The sequence below is a fragment of the Sus scrofa genome, chromosome 6 (genome assembly GCF_054392235.1).
Source record: "Sus scrofa isolate SSC_HxYL_T2T_F1_AM1 chromosome 6, Sscrofa_HxYL_maternal_Yorkshire_Landrace_v2.0, whole genome shotgun sequence".
NCBI classification, from domain to species: domain Eukaryota; kingdom Metazoa; phylum Chordata; class Mammalia; order Artiodactyla; family Suidae; genus Sus; species Sus scrofa.
In genome coordinates, this window is record NC_139388.1 from 171349292 (window position 1) to 171370446 (window position 21155).

Here is a 21155-nt window from a genome sequence, read left to right on the forward strand (position 1 = left end):
GCTGAACCCAGAACCTGCCTCAGTGCCCTGGAGCTCCTCTGGCATCTACCGCTGCCTCCCCGGCTGGTTTTATGGAACAGGTTGAATCCAGGGATGGTACAAACTTACACCCTCCCCAGAGATCCCAGGTCCGTGTAGACAGGGAGATGGGTGGGAACGGACCCCCTGTTTCACGATGGGCTGCTTTGCTGTCCCCCAGGCTCCCCTGGCCTGTATGTGGATATTAAAGGGTGGCCCCCTCCCTTCTCCCTTCCTTACCCCTCCAGTAATGGAAGGCTATAAAATGTCTGTTTACCCAGGACACCAGAATGACTCCTCTGTGGTTCCGCTAATCTGGTGATTTGGTGCTTCTCTGGTCTCTCAGGTAAATACAGATTGAAGCTTTTTATAAAGGCATATTATTTCCCTCATTAAATGTGTGTTTTGGCACAGGCGTTATTTACCTGGCCGACAGTAACGGCTGCAGAGGAGCCATCGTGTCTGCTGTGTACACACTCTGCACAGAGACCGTCCCCGCGGGGCTGTGGCGCAGACCTGCCCCTCTGAGTCCGGCCGGCCCTGTGGCGGTCCCTGCTTTCCCCTCTCCTGCCCCGCCGAGGGGCTGGTCCCTTTAGTTTGAGGAGCGAGTCATTCCTTTTCCTCTTTGCCCAGGCCACTTACTGCCTTTAATCTGCCGGGAGGAGGAAGTGGCGTCAGAGAATAAACGTGGGGAAGCGCTGGGCTCTGGTGAAGGACGGCGAGCGGTAGAGGGTTGCTCTCGAGTTCTGCCCTCAGCCAGGTCCTCGGCGTCCCAGTGGGTGGTAGAAGCCTGGGCTCACCTTCTGGGGTGAGGACCTCAGTAGGAAGGGGGAGTGCCTAAGGTGTCAGGGGGTAGACGGCAGGTGGCGCCTCTGCAGGCCCTGGTGGTGGCCGGGCGGGGCTCTCAGGGTGGAGCCTGCACACTTTGAGGGCTGGCTTTTGCGGGCCTCCCTGCCAGAGGAGGGTGTGCAGCCTCCTTTTGTGGGCAGGACGGGGAGATGGCGCCCTCGTATACTGTTTTCTGTTTCTCTCTCTTTTTTTTTTTTTTAAAAAAAAAAAACAACATTCCATGTGGATTAAAAACATTTTTAAAAAAAGTTTGAAATAGGCTACATTTGCATAAAAGTTGGAAGTACGACACAAAGAATTTTTTCCTGAACCGTTTGTGAGTTAAGCGGCTGACCTGACACCGCATCACGCTAAACACTGTGCATGTATGTCCCACGTGCAAGGACCTTTTCCTGCCGAACCGCAATGCAACCGTTACATCCGAGAATTAACACGGATCGTGGCCGGTACCTCCGTCGAATCCTCAAGCCCCGTTCAGGTTTTGCCCGTTGTCCCGTAGTGTTCTCGGCGGCAGAGTGACCCAGTTCCGGATGGTGCCTTGCATCTAGCTGTCAAATCTCTTCGTTCGCCCCTAGACTTTCTTCGGTAAATGCTCCTCCGCACACATCACCTTGATGCTTTTGAAGGTTACGGGCTGGTTATCATGTAGACTGTCCCTCAGAATGGTTTATCTCTTTTCTCACGATCAGATTCAAGTTATGCCTCTTCAGCAGGAAGATCAAGGAAACGCTGCCTTGTCTTTCCCGTCGCATCTCATGGGAGGCATGGTTTCGGTCCCATTACTGGTGATGTTTGTCTCGCTCACTTGGTGAAGGTGACGTCTGCCCGGCGTCTCCTTTGTAAACTTACTCCCTGTTAGTGATGAACTTTGAAACTTGTGAAATCCCTTACCAAACTTTAGTTGTAACAATTTACTTAGGTATTCATCTACTTATTTCTTTATCTCTTTATGGCCTTGTGGTTTCCCTTTCTACTCATTGCGTTGTAGTCCGTTAATATTATTTACTTACCCGTGGGAACCCCTTCAAGCTGGCTTCTGTGTCCTTTGATAATGTTCCCGTCATTCTTTGAGCACTTCCTTGCTTTCTGGCACAGCAAGATGTTCTAGGCTCATCTTGTGCTTCCCCTGCCACAGCCCTGGAATCAGCCATTTCTCCAAAGAGCTCTGAGTCGTTCAGTGGAGAACGTTATTCAGAAGACAGCTAGGTGCCAGATGTGCTCATTGCTATTGAGTGTTGCTGGTTCCTGGCCCTTCAGTAAACAGAGCTAGAAAATATATATGCAAGTGTATATATGTTTGTGTGTGGATATATACTCTTCCTCACATTTCCATCTAGCTTTGCTTTTATATATTATTTATATATATCAGAAACTGTGGTTCACACTGTTACCTCCAATTCCAGTTCGACCCCATGGATTTTGATTTTCCCTTTCCGTATTTTAATTCTGTCCTCTGAGAAACCCGGTCCCCTTACCCTTAGTATATGCCCTCTTTGGATCAACCCCTCTGTCTGGAACTAATCTCCCGGTGTTGCTACTGCCCTTTCCCCCTCGTGGGTGCTTCTTTTGCTCTGCCCACAGCTCTCCACATCAGGCTGCCCCTCCCTGTCGCCCAGCAGATGCTCTTCATACCGTACTTGGGCTCTGGCGTGCTGCATCACACCTTCCTGCCTCTGGGGATGCCTCCTCCCCTGCTGCTGCTCCCACTTCAACTGATGTAGAACCCACTTTCCTTAGCCACGACTAATGGCTCTAAAGCTCTTAGACAGAATTTTTCAGAAAGGGAAGAAGAGCTTCCTTCTGTTTCTTGCGTTGAACTTGGTTTTTGGAAGTAAGGGAAGTATGGAACCCAGTGGCTGCTGATATAGGGGCCCTGGTCTCCTGATGTCTGCTTTCAAGAGGTGCGGGTGAAATCAGCTGAGAAAGCAAGGCCTGCAGGCATGAGGGCCTCTGGCTGTCTGTGTGTTTCCCGTTGGAGGAGATATGGCATATGTGGTATGCTCTGTGGCAGGTCTAGAGCAATCTGGGGATGCAGGAGACATTGATGTTCGTCCCTGAGGTGGCCTTGTGCATGAATTGGATTTATAGGCCCAAAGTTTGGGGGTCCAGCCGTGGCCGGGGGGGCGTAGGCCAGTAGGATTGTGGTGGTAGTAATGATGAGCCAGTATTTATTGAGCTGTATGTGTCAGCCCGCTCGAAGTGCTTTACATGTGTCCTCTCATGTAGTCTCACTTAAGGAGTAGGAGCTGCTGTTACTATCATTTTACAGGTGAGGACTTGAAGAACCGAGCTTGCCCAAGGTGCCATGGCAAATAAATGGTCAAATAAAACCTGGAAACCCTCCTGACCACGGCACTTTTTTGCTTGTAGTATTTGGCAGATGGGGTCTGGTTGACCATAAACGCTTTATACGACCCACATACCCACGGAGAACTTGAAGAGTCTTTTTTTTTTTTTTTTTTTTTGTCTTTTTGCTATTTCTTGGGCCACTCCTGCGGCATATGGAGGTTCCCAGGCTAGGGGTTGAATCGGAGCTGTAGCCACCGGCCTATGCCAGAGCCACAGCAACGCAGGATCCGAGCCGCATTTGCAACCTACACCACAGCTCACGGCAACGCCGGATCGTTAACCCACTGAGCAAGGGCAGAGACCGAACCCGCGACCTCTATGGTTCCTATTCGGATTCGTTAACCACTGAGCCACGACGGGAACTCCTTGAAGACTTTCTGAAGTCCGCACGCATGGCCTGACTTTGCGGGGTTGGAGGAGAGTTCTAAGGCCCTGAGGGACTTTAGATCCAAACTAGAATGTGTCGTACGGAGCAGACTGGTGTCTGCTTTCTCAGCAAGGCTTCCAGTACCGTCCAGGAGTGGGTGATGTGAAGAGTTATTTTGGATTCCAGCTTTCACAGGGATGTTGGCCCGTTTGCCTTTCGAAGGGATTCCATAATGCAACTCAAGCCAACCTTTGTCTATCTTAGGCTAAGGAGTTTGGCTGCATTTTTGGAGAGGCCATAAAGCCTCGGTGAAAACAAGTACTGTGCTTGTGCTGGATCCACAAAGAACTTAAAATACTCTTTGGTCTTAGCTCCACGTGGGATCTCACCATAGGGAGAGGGAGATTGCGGACCCACACAGCACGTGTCCTAATAAATGCTCAGGCAAGTTGTTGTAGGTCGTTCCATGGGTCCTGGGAGAGCCGGGACAAGAAGCGGTACTTGGCATTGTCCATGTCCACTCAGCTAGCAGTGACCTCCTTGCCTCGAGTGTGCTCTGGATTTCACAGGCTGCCGGCCTCCTCCACCCTATCGGAGGGAGGGAGTCTTTCAGAGGCAAGCTCTTGGCTCAGAGTGATGCTTCGGAGAGCTTAGACTGTGGCCACTTCCATTTTGAGCAGCAGCATGTCTTGTTTGACTTTGAGGATTAAAGTTGAGGGAATTTGAGTGTTGGGTATAAAAGGGGAAAACCAAAATTTCTGCTTTATTCTTTTTTTTTTTTTTAAAGGAAACTTGAGTTATTTGTGAGTAAAACTTAGGCTTTGATTTTTATATTTAGTTAGCCCTCTAAGGAGCAGACATTCTGCACATTTAAAGGGAAAACTTGAAAAGTGATTTGGATTTTTTTTTTTTTTTTTTTTTTTTGCACATGTTCACTCAGAAAACTTTACTAGACTTTTAGCAATGCTCCCATTACGGCCACATCTGGGTTTTCTCTTTTTCTTCCCTATTTAAAAAAGTCCTGCAGTCATTCAAGGCCGCTGGTGGAGAGCAAGTCTAAAAGCAGCAAGTGGGAAGGCCTGAGGCTGTTGCCAGCTGTGCTCTGCAGGCTTCATTCATTCCCCCGGGGTGCTGCTTACTGGCAGGGGGGTGGGTGGGCGGGGGATCACCAGAGTGCGGTGAGTGAGCTCTCTGTGACTGGCTCTGCTCCTTTCATGCTTTCACATTGGGAGAAGGGAGGGATATGTGGAGAGGTCAAGATACAGACGGGAAACCTGGGGCAGCTGGCTGGTAAGGGAGCTGAGGAGAGACTCCCGGGCCTTTTCTGCTGTCTCTCTGAGTCTGCTCAGCTCCCAGGCCTGCTTGTGCGACTGGGTCACTCAGGTTACTTGGGAAACTTAGCTGTAATGTTGACCGTTGCCCCCTGAGAAGTGACCACAGCCTTCTCTCTCCGCTTTGGAACTTTGGAGCTCCACTTAAAGGTCAAGGCCAGTGCTGCGTCTGGCCTTGAGAGTGATCTGGGAGACTCGGAGCTGTCGTAATGCTGCAGGGGCCAGCATGAAGGGTCTCGAACTTCAGCAGTGAACCCAGGGATGTAGGAAAGGGGCCCGAAACACTGGGGCGTGGTTCATGTTGTGTGACTGTTCCTGAAGCCTAGATGAACAGGCCGCGGTGGGAGGGAGTAACCCAGGCTCTCTGTTCTTTTCTCCCCCCCCCCTTTTTTTTTTTAACTTTCCTCCCCTAAGTTTTAGATGCTTCTGGATGTTCAATGCTAGCACCGTTACAGACTGGAGCAGCTCGATTTTCTTCATATTTACTTTCAAGAGCAAGAAAAGTGCTGGGCTCCCACTTATTTTCTCCCTGTGGTGTTCCGGAGTTCTGCTCCATATCCACCAGAAAGCTGGCGGCCCACGGCTTTGGCGCATCCATGGCGGCAATGGTGTCCTTCCCTCCCCAGAGGTATCACTACTTTTTAGTGCTGGACTTTGAGGCCACGTGCGACAAGCCGCAGATTCATCCTCAGGTAACGGTTGCATCATTGCTTCAGAAGAGGTGGGTGGGCAAGGAGGGAGGGAGCGTAGACTTGCTTTCTGGAACCCCAAGGACTTTCTCATGTCTCCTTGGCTTTTGGCTACTCATCCGGAGGTCCTGCCTTCGAAGCAGGACCTGATGCAGGTATGCTAGGTAAGGTGCACCTGCGAGGTCTCACCCGGTGGGCAACACCTTTTCTCTCTGGTCTCCGCCTTTGGGAATCAAAATATTTCCTTCTGTTCCATGCTCACTCTCCCCTTTCCCTTCCCGCCTTCCTTTTCCTGCAGCTGCCGCGTGTTCTTTTAAGGAACACTGTGGTAGCCAGCCTCCAAGGCGGCCCCCGGCGATCCTCGCCTGCTGATATTCACCCCTTTGGTAGTTCCCGTCCCACACTGCAGCAGAGCCAGCCCCGGATAACCGAGAGGCTATAGCGGAGGAAACCTTGTGTAACTCTGAGGCTGCTTCAGAAAAGCATGGCAGTCTCCCTCGCTCTGTTGTGTCACTTGCTCTGGAAGAAGCCAGCCACCATGTGTTTGTTTGTTTTTTCTTTTTAGGGCCACACCTGCGGCATACGGAGGTTCCCAGGCTAGGGGTTGGATCAGAGTTGCAGCTGCCAGCCTACACCACAGCCACAGCCACACTGGATCCTTAACCCACTAAGTGAGGCCAGGGATTGAACCCACATCCTTGTGCATCCTAGTCAGATTGGTTAACCACTGAGCCAGGAAGGGAACTCCCTGGCCACCATGCTTTGAGGACACTCAGGCTGCCCTGGCGAGAGAGGCTCATGTGGACAGGAACTGAGGCTCTTAGCCCAAAGCCAGTACCAACCTGCCAGACAGGTTCTTGGCACTGTCTTAGAGGTGAACCTCCCAGCCCCAGTCAAGCCTTCAGATAACTACTGTCCCAGGGGACATCTGACTTCAACCTCAGGAGAAGCCCTGAGCCGGACTGACCAGCTGAGCTACTCCTGAATTCCTGGCTCATAAAAGCTGTGAGAGATAATACATGACTATTGATGTTTGAAGTCACTATGTTTTGGGATGACTTGTCATATGCAGCATGAGGTAAACTGAACAGATACCATTGTTGGTCTGTCGGAAAGGAAAATTTCTTTGCTTGCTTTTTTTTCTTAGCTGCCGACTGTGTTCAGAGATCGTTTTACTTTTTAAAGTAGAGCTGCTAGGAAGCTTGGGTTAGCAGCAGAGAGGCACCCGTGCCAGGTGACATTGGGGTGCTTGGTTTTTACCTTGGGGGTGTGACGGGGGGCTGACACGGCAGTTCATTATACCCAAGTGGGGGACTTGGGTATGCCTAGCTCTAGGACTAGAACTCTTCCGTGTAGGGCTGGTGTCAGGTGTATAATTTTGGGCTGCATGGGCCTGTTGGTCTGGGAGCAGCTTTCCGTAGTGAGGGGGGAGGAGGAGAGGACTGTAGAGCAGCAGGCACTTGGGAGACAGGACGGTCTATCCGGAGATAAACTGGGTTTGTTTCTCATGGTTGTTTCTTTTCCAGGAAGTGGGTCTGTCTTTAGGGTATTTCCAAAAAGCCAAGAGATGCCACGACCCTTTTCCCCTCCCCCTGCCTCTCCGCTTTCCTGTTCTCCCTTAGAGTGGTGGTCTGCTCTGGGGGAGGAGCGAGATCAGGCCTGCTGAGGCTCGGGAAGACAGGAGCTGGATGAGGAGAGTATCGGGGGGAAGGAACTGCTGCGAGAAAGGGAAGTTGGCTCTGGAGCTCCCGAGCCACACGTTCTCAGCCCCTTGCTCCTACCCATGCTCTAGAGGCCTCTCCTCCACTTCTCAAACTACTGGAGAGTCTAGCGGGTGTGCCTGGGTAGCAGGTGGGAGTTTAAAACGTCTCTCAGATTGGGAATCAGGGATCCACACCCCAGATGCCGTATTATTTCCCTTCCTGATGATTTCAGTCATTGAGTAAGCCCTAGTGGGACCTGAACCTAGAAGCCAGCACGTCTCTGTTGCGTAGGATTCATCCTTCTTCTTTTATTTTAATTTTTATTTTTTGTCTTTTGTCTTCTTAGGGCTGCACCCAGAGCATATGGAGGTTCCCAGGTTAGGAGTCTAATCAGAGGGAGCTACAGCTGCCGGCCTATGCCAGGGCCATAGCAATGCCAGATCTGAGCCACATTGCAACCTACACCACAGCTCATGGCAACACCCGATCCTTAACCCACTGAGTGAGGTCAGGGATCGAACCCCCACCCTCATGGTTCCTGGTGGGATTCGTTTCTGCTGCGCCACGACGGGAACTCCTCATCCTTCTTCTGAAGTCTCACGATTGCTTGGCACGGTCCTTGTGACATTTTCTGCTTTCTGCTTCCTGGTACATGCGTCCATATGTTTGTTTCTGAATTTTTCAGTTAGATTATAAGCTCTGATAATTATGCAGCACTGTTCTCTTGTCCTACAGAGGGTCCTGCCAATATCGCTGAAGGTGAAGCTTGATTCATGTCTCAATTTGGTCTGTCAGTATCACATTCAATCTGCCTTTCAAGGGCATTGTTCTTTTTATTTTTTGTTCTTTTAATTTATTTATTGCAGTGCTGAAGACTTAACGCAGTATGGTTTTAAATCACGCGTATCACCAACTTCCTCCCCAGACTTAGGCACCGAGGCCTTCCAGACCTGGGCTGAGGTTGGGCTTCCTGCTGTCTACCAGGATCTGAGCCTGATTAAAGATTGTCTCCAGAATCAATGAACCCTGATGATGTGATTCCAAGGGCACTTAAGGAATTGGCTGCCCTGGTTCATTATTAGCAAAGCATTAGCTGTTGCTTTAGAGAACTCAGGAAGAAGCATTTGCTGTCTGGCTTATCTTTAAAAGGCGAATACGAATGATCTTGGAAATTATAGACCCGTTAGTTTACTGTGATTCCGGAGAAGATACTTGACCTGATCGTCAGATAATCAATCAGCAAACAGCTAGAAGAGCATGGGGTACTGAGTAATAACTTACATGGGTTTGTGAAGAAGAGCAGATCCTGTCAGATCAATCTAACTTCTTGCTGTGACATAGTGATGGATTTGAGTGGATCTAGGGCAGGTGATAAATGTAATGCATCTCTACTCCATTAAGCCTTGACAATGCTGCGAGCAACAGGTAGGAGGGTGAGTTTGGGGCCAGTCAGCTCTGTGGCTGAACTGCCCACGGGACCATTCTCAAGAAAGGGATGGGCAGCTCAGAAGTGACTCGAAACAGTGTTACCGGCAAGATTGAGCCCCCACCCCACACCCTCCTTTTTGTTTTTAAAGATCTTCCTGAAAGTTTGCAGGTAACAGGGTCCTGACCGGAAAGGTTGGAGGATGGATTGGAGAAGTTGTCAGCCCAGATAGGACATTGTGCTTCCACTGAGGGCATCGCAGGTCAGGGTTTCGTTACAGCCTCGGTGCTGTTTAGGTCTGTTGGTCAACAGGGGCAGTGGAGGAACTGGAAACGCTCATGATAAGAGGAGCAGAACCCATTAGAGGCACACAAATAAAACTCAGAAAGAAAAGACATTGAATTTTAGTGACTGATTTCTTGTCCCAACAGACGTAGTTGTTCTCAGGCATGTGGTTGTAACACTTGCTCTTCATTTTATTAATAAGGACGAAAAGTAAATGAACTTAAGTGGAAGCAGGAGAGAGCTGAGATTCGGGAGTAGAATGGATGTTTAGAAGAGACAGTAAAAGGACCAGACGATGGTGTCAGGTGAGATGAGCCCTCCCGCTCTCTCCGAGCAGCCTGGGCTTTCTGGGCAAGGTCTGCGTGCCTCCCCGGGAGGCGTTGGGGCCGTGAGCCACCCCAGCTCCTCTCCTGCCCGGCTCCCGAGTGTTGAACACTTGAGGCCTCTGCAGAGTGCACGTCCGCTTCTTAGGGCGGGGGTCACGCCCCTCACTTGTGCCAGAGGCAGGAACAAGTTTGGGGTCCGGGCCTGTCGGGAGGCATGGCGTGGGGTTCGTCTCCCCAGCTGCGTCTGGTCTTCAGAAGTCTGAGTCAGCTCGTCGGGGCTGTGCGGAAGGAAGGCCACCACGGAAAGGCAGGTGGCGGGCGCTGATGTCCTTGAGTGTGGCAGTGCTGGTTACAGACGTGGTGGAGCACCTGGTTTCCTGCATTCCTCATCATTTTTGCCGTTTATTTTTGTACTTTGTTCAGCTTTGGTGAAACTGGAGTGTCTGGTTTCCAGTAACAGACTTTCACTCTCTGGTTTTTGCACTCACTTTGGTTTACGTGTTTTGATTGAGATTAATATGATAGGTCTTCGTTGAATAGGAGACTGTTTTTCATCTGAGAAATATTTTTTCACTGAAAGATTAACTCAGGTGGCTTGCCATGTTTTAGCGCCTGAAAACTGGAGGCATGCAATGCCTTTCTCGCCTTAGGAGCTGTTCCTGACCTGGACGTCGGTTTTTATCCGTTCGGAGCATCGTGGCTCCTTTGTCCTCGCCAGCAGGAGGCCGGGTGGCTCGTTTTGGTGTGCATGCGCATCGAATGACGGCGCCTGTGACCCCGCAGCCCAGGGAGCAGCCTGAAAGCTTTGGTGGGAACTTTAATTGTGCAGCTTTAACCTGGGGGCAAGTTCTCTCACCACCTCCGTGTTCAGAAAAGACCAAAGCAAATGTAAGTGAGGAAAACGAGGTCCAGGCCACAGCGCCCGGAGGAGGAGGACGTCACCTCAGCTGTCCCAACGGCCAGGGAGGGGCCGCCTCCCTCCCTCCCTGAGGCCCCCCGGCGGCTGTCGGGCTCCTGGGCTGAGTTTCCCTCTCGCTGCTCTGCAGCCACCGCCGCTGACAGGTTTCCTTCTCATCTGTATTCAGGTGCCTGTAACCTGGGAGAAAAGTGACCTTTGGGGGTGAGGTTTTCCGGTGTTGGGGCTTTGTCCACAGGGCTTTTTTTTTTTTTTTTTTTTGGGAAACCTTGAAGAGACTCCATCTGCATTTTGAGTTAAAACTATGAGTGAAGGAGTTTCTTTTTTGTAGAAAATTGTCCAGATGCTGGGTTATTTTTGGGAGGGTGGGGTAGCGGTGGGGGGGAGGGCTGACGGTGGCAGAAGGAATAATGTGGAAAAGAGGCATTTGGAGGATTTCAGTTTGACTTGAAGCCGGCTCCTCATTATCAGTCTTTTGTGAGAGAGACGTTTTGGAAAACTTCACAGGAGATTGGTTAAGAGCCCTACAAATCACGCGCTATGGATTCCCCTCTCTTCCATTCAAGGCTGAGAGGCAGGAGCCCCCCCTGCCCCCTGCCGACCCCACTCCCACCCCCACGCACTCACATTGCTCGCGTACTGGATTCAGCCTCTTTCCCTCCCTGCCCTTGGTTCCTGCCCTCTCCGAATGCATGGAAAGACCGTTCCCTAGGAAAAGAACCTACCCTTTCCTCCCCGTTCCCTTGGCCTGGTCTGGCTTCCTCCAGGCGGGAGGGGTTGGGCCCGCGTTTTAGCAGGAGGGCCCAGTTGTTGGTCCATTTGCCCGCCCCTTTTTCTGCACAGACAGGCGAAAGGCGCTGACGCTATTCTTCTAAACTGGGAAATGAAATGCAAAACCGACGTTAATGTAACATTATGGCTGAGATTAAATGCACCAAAATCAGGAAATTCAAAGTTATGCTTCCCACAGCAACTATAACTCAGCCTCGTGTGGCGTGTGTAGTATTTTGTGTTGGTGCGGATGGTGTAATATGTGAAGACGTTAAAGTTAACACCATAAGCAGAGCAAAGAATGCTTGAGGGGCTGAGTTATGACGACCGTGTGAGCTCTAAGTGTTCTTGCATAGGCTCTCGACTCCCGGAATAATTTTTCCCCTGCCCATCAGACCAATTATTGCCTTTCTTTTCAGTTATATCTCTGCTTTAATACATCTCTTCCTCCAGGGTCACCATAAATGAATTCCTCTATTGGTGGCCAGTGATGGGTGGGAAAGGGCCAGCCCACTAGGCCCTTTTGTCCTTTTTGTTGCTGCTTCCATAAATGCGGTGCTTCCCCCTCCCCCTGCCCAGCCGCCTCGGCAGGTTGCCGTCTGGCTTTCCTGGTGGTCCCCTCATGGGGATGGGCCTCCCCCGGCTCCGGCTCTCACTGTGGCTCCTCGCCAGTGCTCCCCGTATGGGAACAAGCATTTGCTGTGTCCAGGGCTTGGCCCTGTTGTGACTTCACTTGAAAGCCGAAGGGCCCTTCTTGTTTGGAGCAGACATAGCAACGTAAAAAGTAAAATATACACCTCGGGGAGGGGAGCACTGCTGCATGGTGGTGCTGCCTTGTGTGTTCGGCAGAGCAGAGGTACGATCGAAGGGAGTTTATTTGCTCTATTCGGACTGCTTCTCTACCTTCCCCAGGGCTTATACCTTTAAGCTGCCACAGCGCGGGGTTAGGCTGTGGGGTTGCCTGGGGGTGGCACCAGGAACTTTCCTCGGGGAGTGTTGGGTCACTGGTAACAACATCACCATGTAATTTCGTGCAGATCGGGAGACATTCCCCCCGCCCAGGCTCTTCTTATCCTGGTGGCCCCTCCAGAGCGGAGACAGCTGTTGGAATGCAGATTTTGTTAGACACTAGGCTAAGGCTGGTGGTGGAGAAGAGCTCTGAAGAATAGGGCCATTGATAAATGGCGAATGAAATCAGGGACTGTAAACTAACAGAGACACTGAGCTGCCTCTCAGGGTTTTGACGGACACGACAAAACCAAACAAGTCGGTAAAGGGAATGGGGAGGGCCCGACGGCAACTACCCTAGAGGCACAAAAAGACTTCTTTTGGAGTTCCCTGGCGGCTCAGTGGCTTAAGGGTCCAGCACTGTCACTGCTGTGGCGCAGGCTCAGTCCCTGGCCTGAGAACTGCTGCATGCTGCAGGTGCTGCCCCCCAACCCCCCCAAGTCAAACAAAAGCCCCCTCTTTTTACTCTTTGGATAACAGCTTCAAGCTCTGTGTTAGGTACTGGCACGTAAAGGCCAGGAAGGCCCCCTGCCCTCAAGGGGCGCCCTGTCGGAGGGAGGGCGTCTGTGTCACCCCATGAAGCGGCGTGGTAGCTGCCACTGCCTGGGGAAGGCCTCAGGACAGTGGGTGCTTGGCGGAGGGGCCCGGCAGCCCTGCTTGCTGTGTGTGTGTGTGTGGGGGGTGTCGCATAGGCTTCACGTTAAGGGAAAGTCTGGGGGCCGAGAGGGCCAAGTGGGCCAAGTGGAGGCCTCTCGGAAGCGCTGTGGCCGGGATGAAGGAAGGCGGCCACAGAGTGAGCCGGAGCCAGCCGACCGGAGGCTGAGACTGACCTGGATGGCAGGCTCGTTTGGGGGAATGTTGACAGTGAGGTGGGGGGAGCACAGTGTTTCAGCCACGAGCTCGTCGGGCTCCTTGGTGTCGGTGCTATGCCATTTGCCGTGTTCTAGTAGAACGTGTTAATGGGATGCTGCAGGTGAGAGTATGAAGGCGGCAAGAGATCTAAGAGAATTTTCGCCAGTAAAACGTGGGCCAAAAGGGTGAGGGTCCAGGTAGGAAGAGGAGCTGAGGCCCTGAGGCCTTGTGGGTAGGGGGAGCCATCTGATCCCTCAGCTGCCACTGAAGGGAGGGAGCACTGGGCTGGGCTGGGCTGGGCTGCGCTGCCAGGCCGCTAGGGAGAGGCAGGGGCTGGGGAATGAGCTGACACCTCCCCCCACCCCACCCACCCACCCAGAGTGCTGGCAGCTTGGATCTGGGTCTGCTGGGCATCCCCTGGGAGCACCTCCTTCCCTAGACCGGGGAGACTCGTGCCCTTCAAGCAGATGAATGGCCGCCGACTAACGCACAGAGAGGGGAGGAGGGAAGCACTGATGAAGGGGCAGGAGGGCCTGCCCGAGAAGAGATGCTCCAGCGGGGAGACTGGAGGGCGTGGGGGCGGGGGGGGGGAGCTGCCCCTTGAGCAGCAGCAGCGGGTCCGCAGCCGCAGAGAGAAAGCCAGTATGCTGGCAAGTGGGGAGGGGGGCGTTGAGGGTAAGTCCGTGGGCTTCACGTCCCCCCCCGCCCCGGCTGTCTTGTTTTTCTCCCCTCTGAGGGTCCCATTTCTTGCTTTGTAGACTGACCTCGGTCGCCTGACATGAGGAAACTGATTTTGGGAGATGCTTCCTCCGTCTTCGTGTCTTGATGGGAAAAAGGACCCCGCATCATTTTGATTAAGATGCCATTGGAATGATTATCTTTTATTCCCTCATCCTGGGTGTTCACAATACTTAAAAAGCCTCCGCAGTCATACATTTACGTGATGAGTTTTGAACTCTAGCTGTGAAAATTGAGTCACTGCCTAAAAGCCTGAAACAAGAGCGTTCCCCGATTGACACGCGCCCCCGGGCTGGCAGGGCTGCAGCAGACGGGCGAGCAGCCCAGGACAGGCGGAGAAGGGCTTGTGTGTGTTGAGTGCTGCCACGAGCAAGGCCTGGTTAGGTGCTGGCGGAGTCAGGGGGGAGGTAGACTCCGGAGAGAGAGTCAGGCATCAAGGAAGCTCTTGGCCTGAAGTAGAGTTGCCCCTGTGTGCAGCTGGCAGTGGGCGATCTTGGGCTGTGGCGGCACACTTCTGTTGCGTGAGCTCCACTCCCGTTCCAGTGCTTGGTCGGTGTCTCCTTCTGTCCGAGGACTCGTCTGAAGGCTAAACCCTGCCAGGGGCTCTCACTGGGAGATGCTGATGTTGCTGAAAGGACTCGAAGTGCAGAGTCCATCGCAAGGCGGGGGGTGAAACTGGCGAGCCAGAGAAGGAGACGAGAAGGTGCTGTTGAGTGGCGGCGAGGAGTCAGAAGTAGATGCTGGGAGCCAGAGCCCCTGGGAGTGGAGGGGAAGCTGTGCCACGGGTTCAGTGTGGACGTAGGGAAACTGTTAGGAGGCATGACTTGAAAGTGGGTTTGTGGCTCGGACTGAGGGGTGACGGTGGGGACGGAGAGGAGGCCTGTACTGTAGCCCTTAGATGTGCCGGGGAAGAAGCAAGCTTGAGGACCCTGCTCTTCAGTAGCTCGTGGCTCTTTTGGATACTCACGGGCTCTGGTAGTCTGTGGTGCTAAGACTTGGCAAGGAGCGGAATGAAGGAACCCCTGGCTGGTGTAAATGGAGGCAGGGAGACCTGACACAGGTGAGCGCCTTAGTGGCGCTGGAGGTAGTTACTCCTCCAGGATCTGTTGAGGAACTGGAGACCATTGGCTTTTGAGAAGTAGGTGGTGATGGTTGGGTAGCTAGGATGGTAACTGGCTGAAAAGCTCGGAATCTCGCTCTACAAGTGCAGTGCAGACCGAGGGCCGTGGCTTGAGAGTGCGATGTCCGAAGTGGAGGTGGCGAGGTCGTGGTGGGGCGTCTCCAGCTTGGGGCCTCCGGATATCGTAGGAATTGCTGTGATCCCGTTCGAGGTCTGTGGCCAGTGTCAGGCCTTTCTCAGGACCGGGGGCAGAAAGATAGCTCCTGCCTTAGGTCTCTCGTGAGAGCTGTTAGGAGAGGTGTCCAGTCCTGCTCTGGGTTCATTTGTACAGAGGAAGGTGTTTTTCCGGGGCAGACAGGAGGATGAGTGCTTGGTAGGTAGCTGATGCCCTGGGTCTTGACTGCATTCGTAAGGGGAGCAGGCGTTGCCATGGCAAGAAGACCTCCTGCTGGCTTCCTGACAGAGATGTGCCAGCTTGCTCTACAAAGCTCTGGGCTGTGACATGCCAGTTTCTCCCACCCTGGATCTTGGCAGCCAGGAGAATGAAATGTCTGATGGCAGGAGGCGGGGGTGCTTGGCAGCTCCAAAGGGCTCCCCCGAGGGCTTGAAAGTGGGCCAGGTAAGGGTTTGCTCTGAGAAGAGCTGAGACCCTTGGGCTCCGATTCTCACCTGGCCAGCCTCTCTGTGCCAGGGATCGCCCCGAGGATGATCCAGGCCACGCCGTTGCTGTTCAAAGTGCGCTCTGAGAACCAGCAGCACCCCGTCCCCGGGAGCGCGTTCGACATGCAGAGCCTCAGGCCCTTTCCAGCGCGAATTAGAGTCTAATTTGACCAGATCTTCAGGTGATTTGAAGTCTGAGAAACACCGCTCTACTCTAGACCAGTGAGTCTCAATCTTCAGCGAGTATCAGAATCACCTGGAAGGCTTGTTAAACCACAGACCGCTGGTCCCACCCTCAGGGTTTCTGGCTCAGAAAGCCTGGGGTAAAGGCCAGGAATTTGCATGTCTCATATGTTCCTGGGTGACGGAATCCTGCCTGTAAGGGACCACGCTTTAAAGCACTGGCTGCCTTAGTCGGGTCTATAAAATAGGGCTGTGATACCCGCCTGCCTCCAAAGATGCCGGTTCGGATGAGCCTGTGTGTGAGAGGGGTGTGCAGGGCACTGTGGGCAGGATGTCGGTTTGTGTGTTGCTTGCTCACTGGTCAGTGATTTTGAAAATCTGCCGTCATGCCAGCACAACTGACTCCCTGTCCTGGCTTCTGGCTGTCAGATTCAGCAAGAGAACAGGGGAGCTGTGAAGACACCAGGAGCCCCTGGGGCTGGGGCTGGGGCCGCTGGGGATTACTGAGCGGGCTTCCTGAAGCTCAGCCAGCCTCTGGGCCTCTCTCCAAGGTGCCTGGTCCGAACCTGCTGTCTGCCTGAGTGGGCCTGGTCTGTCTGCATCACCTGTCACGCCCCACCCTCTGCCCCCAGCCTTGCTAGTGGATCCTCACTTATTTGTACTTATTGGAAAAATGATCCTTGTCAAACCCAGCCTCTGATTTATCTTTCAGTCCTGAGCATGTTCCATCTCTTTCCCCACCCTGCTGGGTGATGAGCTGGTCCCAGAATGTGGCCTCTCAATCTCCAAAGTGAGGGGAATTGAGGCAGAGTCTGTTCTGGTGAGAAGCAATATAGCAGAGTGGCTCAGAGCACAGGCTCCAGAACTGGGCCCTCTGGATTTCAGTCTGGTCTCCACCACCTGCTAGCAGTATGTGACTTACCTTGAGCAAGTTCCCTGTACTCTTTATGCCTTAGTTGCCTTATTGGCAGAACGGGGTTAATAGTGGTACCAATCTTACAGGACTGTTGGGAGGATAAAATGCGAGAGCTTAGAACAGTGCCTGGCATGTCATAGCTGTGTGTGTCAGGTCTTGTTAGTAGAATTACTGCTAGTATTATTTTGACTCACGGCCTCTTAGAAAGCTATTGGGATACAGCAGGTGGCTGGGAGGCAGGCCCTGCTTCTCTGGGGAGCATAAAGAGAGCCTGCAGGCCCACTGTCAACATGTAGACAGAGCCACAGCGCTATCCAAAGGGATTTTCTCCCCCACTAGAATGGTTAAGTTGGGCTTGGCGCCCTTCCACTTGCATGCCTTCCTGTAGTGCTGCCTCTGGGGGAACCTCTCCTGCACACAACCTGAGATTTGTTTAAATTAATTCCATGACAAATATGTGTATACAGGTAGCTACAGAGAAACCATTTGGTTGTTTGCTGCCCTGAAGGGTCAGCTTCACAGAGGCCCCTAATACCAGGAGTTATTTACAATTGAGTATCTAAAAATGTCTGAACGGAGGCTCATTCGGAGCCGTGCGGGTGTGCAGGTGGGCACAGACTCCTGGGTGAGGATGCCGTTTCTAAGACTTTTGGTCTCCTTCAGTGACTGGTAGTGTGTATATATATTTTAAACTCAGATTCCAGTAAAAGTAAATTATAATGCACTCCCCCTTTCGAATAAAGAATAGCAGTGTCTATTTTCAGCCTCTTTTCTATATTTTAATTGCTTTGGGGTCTGTGGGAATGGGTGAAGAGGGACATGTAGGTGAAAAATCAGCCTTTTAAAGCTCCAATTTTTTACCCTTCCTTGTCCTGAAACTTCGAGCATCAGCTCTCATCTGTCAAAGTGTAAATCAGCAATTAAAACCCAAACAGCCAAATGCCAAAGATGACCCGAAGCACAAAGCAACTGACAAACAAGTCCGGACAAATCGACGGGTAATTTATAAGCTTTGCCCTAAAATCTAATTATTTGGCAATTCGAATTTGCAGCCAGCCAGGGCTCGGCAATAAATTTAACCCGCCATAAATTATTTAGGAGCAGGCTGTGGTGTAAATCAAAACCACGAGTGTTTGTTTAAGAAATAAGCTCCTTGTGCATAAAATGTCTTTTTTTTCCCCTTTTCCAAAGGAGAAACTGTTCAGCAAACCATGTTCTCCGTGCAGCCCTCACTTCTCCCTCTCAACTTTCCCTCTTCCTTTGGCCAAGAAGCTCCTGGATGCCCTGGAGAAAAGGACCTGCCTTTGCATGAAACTTTTATCCAAAAATCATGGTTTGGAAAAATCCACGTTTTTGCCATCACATGACGAGGTTGCTTTTTGGGTTTTATTAAACCTTCCTGTGCAGGGTGCACACTGTGTGGACTTTGCGTCCGTGGGTTGAGAGAAGGGGCAGAGTGGTTGTGACCGCCTCTGGAGTGAAGGAGAGCCAGGTGCTGGGTTCCTGAGGCGGGGGGCGCGTGAACAATGGTCTGCTCGTTTCAGACAGGACCGTAGACAGGTCAGCTCCGTCTGAGAAGGCTCTGTGCTTTGGGAAGCCAGCGTGTAAGAATGCTACACTGTCAGATGCTCGGACCCGAACCCAGGGCGCTGCTGCTTAAAGGCCCTTTGTTGTAGTATCTTCCACTGTGATCATAGCACTGCACACACGGTACTTTAAGAGAGTTTGAATACGCAGAAAGCAGCCTCTTCCTTTGTGTTTTGTAATCGACTGATCCTGGGTGAAATTTCGTTTGAGATGCCATTGTAGTTTTGTCCTCAGTTTATCACGAGAATCATTGGGGTTCCTACTTAAGCAATTAGAAAATAACTGTATTTAAAAAACTCTGCTTCAGCTGAAACCTCTGCTCATTTAAAAAGGTGAAAAAATATTTGTTTGGTGCTTCCTTTTTATCGCTCTGTCTTCCCTCCCCTTAAAATATTTTTTTGAGTGAGCAGATACTATAGGTTTGGAACCATGGATGCTTCAAAAAAATCCAAGTTTTTAGACTTATGGCCTTGGTTGTCAACTTGAGGCCAGTTCCCATCCACCATCAGTAGACCAGCTTTTTGGGATTATGATGCTCTACCCTTGGGCAGCCTAGTAGCGCAGGTAGCTGTGGCTGGTGTAGGGTGACCAGCTGTCCCAATTTAAGCAAATTCATGGTCCCAGGCAAACAGAACGTTGGTGGTTTGCAGCAGTTGAGGGAGGAGGAGAGACCGCTTGGAGCAATATTTGTCTGCCTTTGAATCCTGGCTCTACCAACCTACCCTCTTGTCACTTTAGCTAGATCCCTCCAACTGTCTGGTCCTAGGGAGAGCTCTGTGAAAACAGAGTAGTTTCTGTTAGAGCCATGCACTTGGCTTCTATCTTGCCATTTATCAGCCCCTTGTGTTTACTCACCCAAAGCTGAGAGTGAGGTCTGGGTGCTAGGACAGACCTGGGTGCTGGAGATGCAGACTTGAAGGCTCATAGTTCTCCACCTCTCGCGCCCAGAGCTCAGCACCATCTGTGTCACTGCTTCCGCAGTGGAGGCTTTTCAGGAGCAGTCCTGCAGGACTTTCTGCCGGGACGGTCCACGTTCATTGCTCTCCTAGGAGATGGGAGACTGGGCTCCTTAAAGACAGCCTTTCAGACTGACAGAATCAGATCTTTCTTGACCCTTCAGATTTTGAAAGCCGTTAGTCCTGCTCTCTTTAAGTCTCCTTTTCCCTGTTTGGGGTCCCAGCTGTGTCCCTTCCTAGCAGCGTGACCTTGACCATGTGACGACTGCCTTTTGGGCCGTAGGGTTTCAGTGAATTAGGGATGATGGTGATTCCCGTCCCAGCAGTTGTAGATGGATTCAGTGTGGTCATTCCTGTTTATTATTTAGCAGAGTGTCTGCCACATAGTAAACAATAAATGGAAAGAATGAAATGATTCTGTTTTTTGTGCGTCTCTGAGGGTGTGGGGTCACTCCTCTCTACCCTCGCCCAGACTCCGAGCACCTCAGACGGAGGAGCCACATCTCGTCGTGTTTGCTTCTGTGTCCACACCCAGCCCTGCCTGGTAAATAGTAGGTGCTTGATGGTATTGGTGTATGACCCGATGATGGTGACGCGGTGACTCGTCTTCCAGGATTAAAGGGTGAGATCAGAAGATGGAAGATCTAAGGAAAATCCTGGCGCTGGGTGTGTACCTCTGCCACGGTATTTACGGTATTTACCGTAGTGCCTTGTTCATTATTCGCTCACATGTGCGCTCCTTCTCGTGCTTCGCCAAAGCAGACTGCCCCTTACCTCTGAATCCCCTCCAACACCCGTCCCATGTCCTGCGCAGAGTAGATGCTCAGAGCAGAAAGTAAGGAATTGTGGGAGTTCCCGTCGTGGCGCAGCAGAAACGAATCCGACGAGGAACCATGAGGTTGTGGCTTCGATCCCCTGGCCTCGCTCAGTGGGTTGAGGATCCGGTGTTGCCGTGAGCTGTGGTGTGGGTCGCAGACGCGGCTGGGATCCCGCGTTGCTGTGGCTGTGGTGTAGGCCGGCGGCTACAGCTCTGATTCGACCCCTAGCCTGGAAACCACCATATGCTGCGGGTGCGGCCCTCAAAAGACAAAAGACAAAAAAAAAAAGTAAGGAATTGTGAAATTATTATCAGGGCTGGGAAAGAGGGCTAGTAAACACACACTGGTTCTTCTTTCCTTCATGGCGCTACCTTTACCCAAGCAGACACTCAATTGCTCCTTAAAAATAAAGCCTTCCCGGGGGAAGGGCAAAGGAGGAAGAGCAGGAATAACAGTTTCATGATCTGAGCACCTGGCCCGAGCAGCTGGCACTTAGGGCACATCTTCCCAAGCTCTTGGTTGGAATTAATCAACCTTTGGCTTTGGGGTTCCCTCTCTGATCATTATCAGCTGAAAGCTGTTGAGGTGTTTGGTGTACCCCCTGTGTGCTGGCTGCAGATTGAGGCTCGTCTCCTGTGAATGGGCTTTTGGGGCCAGTGTTTCAAGGTTCTGGGCTTGGCTGGGCAGTATGGGAAAGTCAGAAGTACCTCCGTGAGATCCTTTCTGTCCTGACTCCCCAAAGGGTCTTCTCTCAGAAGTTCCTCTTTTGCATCCTCAGTGGCTTAAAAGAATATGCCAGGGTGCAAGGTCATTGCTGCAGGAGCTGACGGCAGTGCTGAGGAAGGGCCCCTGCAAAGTCGTATTCTGCGACTGGCCTTCTTTTGGGGCTTGGAGAGAAGGCTTGGCTGATGGGCGAGCAGCTTTAGAGACATGTTTAGGACAGGTCCAGTCTGCTGGGTCCTGGTTCCAGGGCATTTTAGGGGGGCTGGGGCTGGCTTGTCCCCCCTCTCTGGAAGGGTGAAACTGTGAGCATTTAGGCTGGCTCCATTTCCCCAGGGATGAGGAAACCAGTGACAGGAAAGACGGAGCTGCAGTGGGGAACCCAAAGGCCAAGTTTTAAGAGTATCCCCTGGGGATGCTGACTTGGTGCTGGTCAGAGTGGGAGCTGAAGCGCTTACTATTGTATGATAAATACTAATAAAATTCCAGATCTATAATAACATTTCACATATCTAAAACAAACCATGGGCTTGTAAAGAAGTGGAAAGAGATCAACTTTAAGCCATA

General features: G+C 51.8%; 1 protein-coding gene across 20 annotated transcripts in view; it reads left to right on the top strand.

The window, feature by feature from the left end:
- ERI3 (ERI1 exoribonuclease family member 3) overlaps positions 1-21155 on the top strand; it is a 125500-nt gene that overhangs the window by 8706 nt on the left and 95639 nt on the right. For 15 of the 20 annotated variants that reach the window (XR_014808512.1, XM_021096789.2, XM_021096801.2 and 12 more), the window contains one exon: positions 5329-5606. The exons of the other annotated variants lie outside the window; for them this stretch is intronic. Coding sequence is in view for 14 of the 15 variants with exons in the window: in XM_021096788.2 (XP_020952447.2) it covers positions 5329-5606 (278 nt within the window). In the remaining variant the exon portion in view is untranslated. The remainder of the gene's footprint in view (positions 1-5328; positions 5607-21155) is intronic. 20 annotated transcript variants of the gene reach the window in all.